The sequence below is a fragment of the Sapajus apella genome, unplaced genomic scaffold (genome assembly GCF_009761245.1).
Source record: "Sapajus apella isolate SASKATOON/1434 unplaced genomic scaffold, GSC_monkey_1.0 scaffold14, whole genome shotgun sequence".
Classification (NCBI taxonomy): Eukaryota; Metazoa; Chordata; class Mammalia; order Primates; family Cebidae; genus Sapajus; species Sapajus apella.
In genome coordinates this window covers 4,750,158-4,760,483 of record NW_022436954.1, presented here as the reverse complement: position 1 = coordinate 4,760,483, position 10,326 = coordinate 4,750,158, and the positions used below count along the sequence as shown (strand labels likewise).

General features: G+C 57.5%; 1 protein-coding gene across 3 annotated transcripts; it reads right to left on the bottom strand.

Annotated features, from left to right (window-relative positions):
• Positions 1-311: 311 nt before the first annotated feature.
• Positions 312-10,063, bottom strand: SLC29A2 (solute carrier family 29 member 2). 3 transcript variants are annotated; one of them, XM_032282753.1, is made up of 12 exons: positions 9,354-10,060; positions 9,023-9,104; positions 7,476-7,639; positions 7,148-7,287; positions 6,613-6,747; positions 5,846-5,943; positions 5,539-5,623; positions 4,523-4,659; positions 4,216-4,321; positions 4,026-4,111; positions 2,327-2,526; positions 312-1,341 (listed from the first exon to the last, which is right to left on the bottom strand). In XM_032282753.1, exons 1-12 carry the CDS (start codon positions 9,380-9,382, stop codon positions 1,230-1,232), a joined length of 1,374 nt encoding a protein of 457 aa, XP_032138644.1. In that variant the 5' UTR covers positions 9,383-10,060; the 3' UTR covers positions 312-1,229. The 3 variants fall into 3 exon arrangements, with proteins under 3 accessions (XP_032138644.1, XP_032138645.1, XP_032138643.1); XM_032282754.1 differs by lacking the exon at positions 6,613-6,747 and having other exon boundaries at positions 9,354-10,063; XM_032282752.1 differs by lacking the exon at positions 9,354-10,060 and having other exon boundaries at positions 9,023-9,347.
• Positions 10,064-10,326: the final 263 nt, after the last annotated feature.

The window sequence follows — 10,326 nt, the reverse complement described above, 5'->3', positions numbered from 1 at the left end:
AACCCACTTTCCACTGGGGAGGCAGAGGATGCCGGTGAGAGCCCAGGGGCTCATGGCGGTGAGGGGGAGAGCAACAGTTGTCCATCCAACCAAGTGTTCTGCCCAGGAGCTCCGGGTTCCTTGCAGGTCAACACCCCCCAGCCATCATGTGGTCCAGAGGACCCAGCACAGAGATACCCATCAATCCCTGCCTTCCCGGGGCCTCAGTCATCCCACCTGTCAAGGGGGTACAGTCTTTCTGAACCCACCCAAGTCATTGAGGCCAATAGAGCCAATAGCACTACAGAAATAAAAACTTGGTGAACACATCATACAAATAAATGGGGTTGTTATTAGACCCAGGAGCAGGGTCCACAGAAGGAGAAACAGCAAAAAGGGGAGTAAGAGCCCAGGGCTCCTGCCCCGAACCCCTTGAGGAAAAGAAAAACAGGTGTTGGGCAAGAAGAACAGCACCTACAGGGAGGAGGGAGATGGGGCTGAGTCCCCAGCTCTACCACGGACCAGTCCCTTCCCCCAGGACTCAGTTTCCTCCCTTGTATAATGGGGGAAGCACAATCTTTGTCCAGCTCCTTCCAAGGGCCTCAATTAGGCTTCAGTGAGAGAGTGGGTATGGAAGAGCTTTGCAAACTGTAAAGTGCAGTGCACACATGCAGGCTAGCTGTGGTTCTGGGGCCCAGGCTCACCTGGGCTCTGGAGAGTGGGGACAGTAAGTGTTGGCAATGAAAACACTGCTTGAGGCTGAGCCTAGCACTTTGAGCACCCTCAGGTCCTCAACACCTGTTCCTCCTCCCAGATCCCCGCAACGTCCCTGGCACCTTTTACCCTGGGTTGCTGAAGCCTGGGAGGATGAGGAGCTCCTGCCCTGGACTGGCCCCACCTCCCACTCTGAACCCTCAGGTCGTCTCTGCTCCTGGTGACGATGAACATAGGCAGAGCTGGTGGTGGGGAGCAGCTGTGCCCTGCTCCCGCTTGTCCCTGGTCATTACCCTTTCCGTGAGGTCTTGTGCAAGTCACCTCCATTCCTGGGTGAGGGTTAGAAGGACCCAGGGTGAATTCTTCCCCACAGCACTCCAAGGGATGGAGAGCAGCTCCTGGCCCCTGCTGGCAGCCCCAAGCCCAGGGTCCCCCGCCCAGCAGAAGCCTGAGCCGAGCTTGCCATTCGCCCTGGGCTGGATCTCAGCTCCGGAAGATGTCGACAAGAGGCTGCCAAAGAGCCTGGAGAGACTGCTTCAGAGCAGCGCCTTGAAGAGGAAGGAGAGGGAGGCTCCACAGGAAAGTCCCAGGGCCAGGAAGAAGGTCATGAGGGCGCCAGCCACCTCCCGCTCATGTGGCAGCACCTGCCTGGAACACCGGGAACAGGAGCTCTTAGAAAACACTGGGCCCAAACCTGAACCCAGCTCCACCACCCTCTGCCCGTTGTCTGGGCCTCTGACACAGCCCTTGTGTCACCATAACTAGCCCCATCTTTGTGGGCCTCAGTTTCCTGGTATGTAAATGAAGCTGCTGGACAAGGACATCTCTCAGGGTCTCTGGGTCCAACATGATGGGATTCCAGATTCCACAGCCTGCCCTTTCCACAGTGCCCCCACCCTGTCAGTTTCATTCTCTCTGGATTCTCCACTGCATTGCCCCTTGAGGAAATAGCCCATGAACCTTGTTTTTGGTCAAACCTTAGCTCTCAGCCGGGTGCGGTGGTTCACGCCTGTAATCTCAGCAATTTGGGAGGCCAAGGCGGGCAGATCATGAGGTCAGGAGATCAAGACCATCCTGGCCAACACCGTGAGACTCCGTCTCTACTAAAAATACAAAAATTAGCCAGGTGTGGCAGTGCACGCCTGTAGTCCCAGCTACTCAGGAGGCTGAGGCAGAATTGCTTGAGCCTGGGAGGCAGAGGTTGCAGTGAGTGGAGATCACTCCCACTGCACTCCAGCCTGGGCCACAGAACAAGACTCTGTCTCAAAAAAAAAAAACCAACAACCACATAATACCTTAGCTCCCCTCAAACTGAGAATTTTAGAGCCTGATGGACCCTGAGGGATAACAGTTCAGCCCATTATTTTACAGATGGGGAAACTGAGGCCCATCGAGGATACCCCAGAACTGGTGCCTGGGCTACTTTGCTGGGCAGGTACCTCCCTCGCCCAATTCTCCTCTCCCCTGCAGTTAAGACCTTGCCCGGCAGGGGGAGCCAGCGAGGCCCGTGAACAGCTAGGGTTGGGCTGGCCAGAAGCAGGACGAGTCCTCCCCTCCCTCGCAGGCTGTCCCTCCCCAAAGAGCGAACCCACTTCCCCACTCTCAGCCCCCACAACACACCATTCCCCCAGACCTGGGCGCCAGGCACATGGTGAGGGACACCAGGTAGCCATTAGAAATGGCAAAGAGCAGCATGAAGGTGATGAAGTAGGCATCCTGTGGGAAGAGGATGGGCAGCCGGGACCTCTGGGGCACGTGGCACAGCATGAAGAGGGGCACGAACAAGAAGCGCAGGCAGACCAACAGGGGCAGCAGCCGGCTGTCCTCGTCTGGCTGTGGCAGAGGCTGGGGTCAGTGTGGTCCCTGGAGCCAGGTCTCTGCTCCAGGCAATCTCAGAACACCCATAGGGTACCTTGTTTTCAAGATGGAGTCTCACTCTGTCACTCAGGCTAAAGTGCAGTGGCCCTGATCTCAGCTCACTGCAACCTCCACTTCCCCGGTTCAAGCAATCCTCTTGCATCAGCCTCCTGAGTAGCTGGGACTATAGGTGCCTGCCACCACCATGCCCAGATAATTTTTGTATTTTTAGTAGAGATGGGGTTTCACCATGTTAGCCAGGCTAGTCTTGAACTCCTAACCTCAAGTGATCCACCCACCTCAGCCTCCTAAAGTTCTGGGATTATAGGCATGAGCCACCACACCCATCACCCCCCCCCCCTTATTTTTTTTCATTAAAAATGTGTGTGTGGGTGTGTATGTACAGACAAGGTCTCACTGTGTTGCCTAGGCTAGTTTTGAACTCCTGAGCTCAAGCGATCCTCTTGCCTTGGCCTCCCAAAGTGTTAGGATTTTGTTTTGTTGTTGTTTTTTGAGATGGAGTCTTGCTCTGTTACCCAGGCTGGAGTGCAGTGGCTCACTCTTGGCTCACTGTGGCCCCCACCTTCTGGGTTCAAGCAATTCTTCTGCCTCAGCCTCCCAAGTAGCCAGGATTACAGGCATGTGCCACTATGCCTGGGTGATTTTTATATTTTTAGTAGAGACAGGGTTTCACCATGTGGGCCAGGCTGGTCTCGAACTCCTGACCTTGCGATCTACCTGCCTCGGCCTCCCAAAGTGCTGGGATTATAGGCGTGAGCCACCACACCTGGCCCACCCATAGGATAGACCCATCCGTCACCCTCTGACCTCTTCTGACCTGCCCTGTGAGCCAGTGAGAGCAGACTCAGCGTTGGGGCCTGGGCTGAGGCCGGCCAGCAATCAGGGACTGGCCAGGGGCTCACCTCTGCTTCTCCCAGGCTGTAGCTTCTGCTCTCCACAACACCTACACTTTACACACTTAGTTTCTCAGCGCTCCCCTGGGGGTTCCACAGACCCCTCTGGGAGCAGATGGGGTTTCTGAGTGGGATTGGAAGCAGTAGATCAGCTCCTGTCCTGACTTGGATCAGAGCAGTTCCTCTTTCATCTGCTTTATTTATTGTCTTTTTGGAAGATTTCATTTAAAGATACAGCACCATGGCTAAAACCAACCCCAAAACTAAGACTCTTGCCCAGTCCCTCACCTGGTGCAGGAACCTCCAAATAACATTCTCGAGCAGTGAAGGCTGGATGCTGGGGACACAGAGGTCAGCTGGACATGACTTTTGCTTTCAAGGAGCTCACAGTGCAAGCCCTGGCCTGCACACCTCCAGGGCCCAGGGGCTCCCTGGCGCTTGGCCAGTGGTTCCACTGCCAGGCCACTTGGACTACCAGAAAATCCCCTCCATGCTCTTTCAAGCCTTCAGATCCCAAACTGCTTCCTGAAACATCGGATCACCCAGCCCCGGTGTGCTTACCCATAGGAAGTAAGACGTCAGGCTCCGGCCCAGGCAGTCCATGATGTTGAAGAGGAGGAAGCAGCAGATGGGGTTGAAGAACTGACCTGGGAGGGAGAGGGCTGCAGCTCATAGTGGTCCCCAACTCCCCTCACCCCTCCTCTCCCCTTTGTGCCCCCTGCCCTGCCGTATTCTGCATCCCGACACTCACTCCACTTCCCGGGACTGGTGGAGCTGGTCACCATGGCTGTGATGGCGGGGAAGACGGACAGGGTGACTGTGAAGACCAACACAAGGCACAGCGCCGTCAGCCAGATCTGGGAGCCAGAGGCAGGGGTGTGAGCAAGCAGGGCAGTCCCAGGGCCCCACCCTCTGGCCAAAGCCCCATCTGGGAGCAGGGCACTTGGGGCCTGGCCCAGCTATGTCCCTGACCCACTATGACCCTATGACCTTGGGGGAGACAATGTAAGACCCATTCTTCCCCAGGGATGGTGGTTGGGGCTATATCCAAGCCAAACCTTCTGGAAGACAATGAAAACTGAAGGTTTTCCTGGCTCCTGGGCCTCATCTGGCTCCGGTTCCGGCTCCTTCTCCAGGTCAAGATCCAGGGTCAGAGCTACCCTCTGGGGACTATTGGGAATCCCATTCTTCTCATCTGGGGCAAGAGGGGAGGGTGAAGGGTCATCCTGTGACCCAGGTTTCCCAACTTCTAGGCCTATCAGAGAGATTCCCAGCAGTTAAAACAAGTGATCCTTGGCCAGGCACAGTGGCTCACACCTGTAATCCCAACACTTTGGTAGGCCGAGGCGGGCAGATTGCTTGAGCTCAGGAGTTCGAGACCAGCCTGGGCAACATGGTGAATGCCCATCTCTACAAAAGTACAGAAATTAGCCAGGCATGGTGACCTGCACCTATAGTCCCAGCTACTTGGGAGGCTGAGACAGGAGGATCACTTGAGCCCAGGAAATTGAGGCTGTAGTGAGCTATGATTGCACCACTGCACTGCAGCCCAAGTGACAGACTGAGATCCTGCCTCAAAACCAAAACAAAATAAAACAAAAAACCAGTGATCTTGCTCCAGCCCAGGCTGCAGGTGAAGGGAATTCACGATGGAAAGGCATAGCTACCAGGAAGTGCATGCGTGGGTCAGGCATGAGCAAAGCACCTTAGATGGATTATCTCACGACCATTGCTTTACAAATAACACTTGGAGGTTCAGTGGGGTAAGGTGGCTAAGTGGTTTGTCTCAGACCACACAGCTGAGATGTTGTGAAACCAGGATTCAAATTCAGAGGTCTTTGGATCCAAAATTTGCAGGTATGGAAGCTCTATTGCCGCCTCATTTTATAGAGGTGGAAACAGGCCTGAAGAACAGCAGGGATGACTTTAACCTTACCAACTGCCCATCATGATCTTCCTGTTTGCACAAGGCTACTAGGGGTGGGCTCTGGCTGCAGAGGGAAGTGCTTCCCAGGGGAGGTGGCTCTAGCTTCCCCTGCATCTCCCACTTCCCCAGGAGGGTCACAGGGCTTACCAGAATGGAGGAGCTCAGCTTTGGTCTCCAGCTCCTGAGCCTGGGCCTGGGATGGTTTCTTGGCCAGGTAGTAGCGGGCAAACTTCTGCAGAGGACAGGAAAGTGTTGGGCCTGCCTGGCTTGGCTGAGGTGTCTGGATCCCTCCCCACACCATTGGCCTAGAGGCTGGGGTCCCTCAGTGTCTTCTCTGGCGGTCAGGGCTGAGGCCAGCTCTCCTTCGCCTCCCCTGGCCTTTCTCAGGGCCTCAGACTCAGGACTCTGTCAGAGATGCTTTGAGGTGGGGCCTCGAGCCCAACAGCAGGCTCACCAGGTGAGGCAGGCTCAGGTAACACACAATGGACATGAAGATGCCCACACAGGGCGTGATGAAGTACCCCAAGGCGGAGGTCTGGGCGTCCACACCACCTGCAGAGAAACAGCTACAGAAGAGAGGCACCTGGTCCCGCCGGCTCCCACAGGGCTTCCAACTCCTGTCCCATTTCCCATTGTGCACTTTTCAGACCCACTCCCAGCCTCTTCCACTCCTCCCTTCACTGACAGACTTGGGAATCTTGTACAGGGCCCCGGAGCAGCCCCACACTTCTCTCGCTTTCCTCTATGCGTCATTTTTGTTGAGCACATACTATGTGCCAGGAGCCTTCTCTTATTGTGTGCTCATTGCAATCTAAGCAGGGAGCTATAACAATCACATAGGTGGGGAAACTAGCAGAGAGGTGACAAGCCTTGTCTGATGCCCCCAGTTGATGAGCACTGAAGCTGATTCAAACCCAAGTCTACCTGAATCCCAAACCCATCCCCTCATCCTTCAACTTCAACCTGCTGTCACATGCCAGTGTTGGCCCCAGGAATCCTGCCCCTGGCCCTGGATTAACCCGGTCCTCACTTGGTTATTACTCCTCCTCCACGTCCAGGGCCCATGGGCCCCACTCCCTAGCTCCAGACCCAATCCCCATTTCCATATCACCCCCTCACCTCTGTCTTCACCCAGAACCCAGGTTCTTGCTCTCACATGCCCTCTCTGCTCCCCAAACCTCAGAGGCCACCCCAGCCCTCCAGCCACTCAATTGCACTCACTGGCCATGGACAGGAGCATGGCAAGGGCAGCAAAGATCCCAGCCAGGCCCTGGCCACTGAGGAAGAGGGTGCTGTAGGTGGAAGGCATGGTGCCCAGCTGCCCGAAGAGGCTGCCCTGCAGGACTGCACTGAAGGCTGCGGAGGGACAGGGATGGGGGCTGCTGTTCAACTGGGCAGGCCTCAGCGGCTCCCTGGAGGAGGTGTCTGCTGGATGCACAGGGGACTCTGGACAAGGTTGGGCAGGTGTGAGCTTCCCTAGGGACTCTGGGCACTCGGGGCAACACCTGCCATTCAGTCCTCTTCTGAGGTGCAACCATTGGTCTGTAGAGCTGTCGACCAGGAGGCCTGCTCCTAGGGCACTGTGAGGCCTGGACAAGTGACTCTTCCCCTCCCTCTGGGCCTCAGTTTCTTCACCAGGGATATAAGCGACTATGAGGCTGTCTTCCCTTCTCAGATATGCTGGGCCCTTTCAGGGATGAGGAGGCCAGGCTGAAGCCCTGCATGGGCTGGCTGGGGAGGGGGCAGAGATGCTCACAGTTGATGAAGCAGACGGAGGCCATGGTGATGGAGAAGAAGGGTCCGGGGCTCATGTCCACCTTGACCAATGCTGCCGTCAGGGCAAAGAGCAGCAGTATGGCCAGCAGGCTGCCCAGAATGCGCACCGTCTCTGGGATGCTGCTCAGAGGGGGCAGAGTGGATCAGCATGGTCCAGGCCAGAGGAGGTTGGGGAAAGAGGTTCAGCAATGGAGCTGGGCAGTAGGGCTGGCGGGGGATAGGGGTGGGAGTCGGGGGTGGGGAGGCCTTCCTGGGCCCAAATGAAGCTGCCTTGGCAGGGGGCACAGGAGCCAGGACAGGCCTCTCACCACTGGTACAGGAAGGAGTTGAGAAGGGTGAAGAGCAGCAGGGGCAGCTGGGACAGCAGCGTCACCCAGTTGTTGAAGTTGAAGGCATCCTCAGATCCCGTGTGGTTGGTGCTCAGGGTCCTGGCTGTGCTGTTGCTGTGTCCTGCCAGTCTTGCCTGGAAGTACTTCCAGGTGGAGAGGTGATGGAGGGTCAGCACCTCTCAGCATTCCCCCGCTGCCTTTCCCCTCACTTGTGATGGCTTCCTAATGTCTGCTGGGGCTTGTCTGCCAAGTCCCTGTTCTGTCCCCAGCACCCGGCACACAGTCAGAGCTCCCTTCATGAATGTGTGCTGAGTTGAATGGCTGAAGTCTGGGACAGACCCCAAGCATTAGGAGACCCCAGCACGAGCCTCAATCCAGCCTTGGACGGCCACTCCTCATCAGTGCCCTGGTTCCAGCCCCCACCTCTACTCCTGCAGCAGCTGCTAAATTCATTCATTCCGTGGGTATTTACTGAGCACCTACCGTCAGCCGGGCTCTGGCCTAGGTGCTGACCAACTGCATTCTCTCTAGAGCACATAGCCTGCCATTCCTCTGCTTAACCTCAACACCCTGCTCCATGCCTCCCTATTGCCTGCAGGGCAAAGCCCCAAATGGAACAGCCCTTCAGAATCAGATCCCAGTCTCCCTTTGTGCCTCATCTTCTGCTCCAACCTGCTAAGCTCCAGGCAGTCCTGGCTCTGGATCTCTCTCTAAACAGGCTGGCTCTCTCTTGCCTGTCTGCCTTGGCATGGCTGTCACCTCTGCCTCAAATGCCCTCCAGGCCACACCCCTCCTTATGCACTCTGCCTGCCCTACTCCCAACTTACAAATCTCTTCCACAAAGCAGAAGGAACTTTCTCCCTCCCCTGGGGACCCGCTGCAAGCCTGGGATGGCAGCATCATGTTACGTTATTAATAGCTCTTTGGCCCCCTCTTGCTCTCAAGACCAGGGGCTGATTCATCTCTGGGTTTCCAGGGCCCAGCACAGAGCCAGGTACCCAAGAGGCATTTGTAAAGTTGTTGCAGTGAATACAGATGAATAACCCGGTCCCAAAGACAATGCAAATCCCACCTTCCTGCGTTTCCTGAAGAGCCTCCCTGCTGTTTCCTCCTGTGTCCCCAGTGCCTGCTCCACAGTAGGTGCACAAAGTTTGTTGAATGAATGAATGAATGTTATTCATGGTATTTCAAAGAAAATCAAAGGTTCAATAACCGACTTTTGGGGTGACTGACTGAGGAATAACAACACATAGAGAAGGTAAGTGGGCAGCACCTTGGCTCGTGCCAGACCCCGTGGGCTGGTGGCCTTGCTTCTCTGCGATGCGGGCATTCCTGAATTTCTGCTTTCCTAGCCATGGGGGAAGCATTCCCCTCTCTGAAGCTCTGAGCTTCAGCCCACAGATGAGCACAACGAGGGGTCACAGACGCGCGGTGGAGAAGCCCCGGGTAAGCCTCATCCCAAAGGACGGGCGGGAGAGAGGGGTGCTGGCTGTGGCCACGGGCTGCCACTCCGCCGCGAGTCTCACCGGGATGGCGGTAATGAAGAAGTTCCAGGGAAGAAGGGTGCCCAGACCCAGGATAAAGAAGCTGATCCCGACCAGGTGGTAGCTGTGGGGATCGGTTGGGAAGGTCACCCCGAGGACGCACCCGCCTCCGCGGGCCCTCCCGCCTCCCAGGCTGCCCCCTCCGGAGCGGACTACAACCCCCATCACCCCGGCTCCGGCGGCCAAGGCAGTCGGCTGATGGGAATTGTAGTTCGAGCCGGTCTTCTCTGAGCCTCGGAGCGCTTCCAGGGATCGGGTCTGCAACGCCCCTGGCCACTCGGGTTCCAGTCCGTACCCACCTGGGCCCACTCACCTGTCCCGCGGTGCGTCTCCTCTTGCCATGGCCGCCGGTGCAGGTGCGCCTGGGTGAAAGGGGCGGGGAAGCCGCACCTGCACCTGCGCAGGGGCCGAGGGCCGCAGGACGCGGGGGGCGGGGGGGTGGGGGCGGGTCTCCGCGAATCTGGGTACCGGGCGGCGGGAGCGGCGCAGGTAGCCCCGGGCGGATTTCGGTGAGACTGGCGCTCCGCAGGCTAGGACCTGGGCTCCGCCCCCGGGGCGGGGACAGAGGGTCGCGCCACCCCTCTCTCCATCCCCCACCCGCCGCAGAGACTCAGGACTCCGGCTCGGGCCCCGCCCCACCTCCCGGCCTCCGATGCTGCTCGCTCCCGGCACAGCCCCTCCTCGCACCCCCTGTCCCCTCCGCGGGCTCCGGTCCCGGATCCCTGCGGCAGAGGGGAAGGCGGGGGGAGGGGCGGGGGGTAACCTCACCCCCACCCCCTGCCGAGAGCTCTTTGGGGGCAGCCCTGGCGCGGGACTCTTCCCGCTTCGCCAGCTCCGAGATGATGCCAGAGCCGCTCCTGCGACCCCTAACGCGTGAGCCCACCCGGGCGCCCCCTAACTAGGGAGCCGCTGCGGAGCCCCTCCCAGAGCGTAACCCGAGACCGGCCCGGGCCGGGGAACCAGAGCAGCCGACATTCGCCCGCAGTCCTGGCGGGCTTCGCCGAGCTGGGTCGCGGGGAGTGCCTGGAAAAAACAGCATTACTTTCGGCGGTCCCACGCCACAACACATTAAACATAGTAAGATGCACCCACTCCCCAGTCTTTTTTTCTGTTAAAAAAAAAACTTTAAAAAGACTAGAAATCATTAATTTGCTCCTACTCTTATGATCTTCGAATAGGTGTGGGCTCTCTACAATCCCCTGGCGTATCCAGGACGCTGGAGAAGTGAGAGGCCCTAAATCACAAACTATTTTCTGGCTCTGTCGCCCAGGTGGAAATGCAGTGGC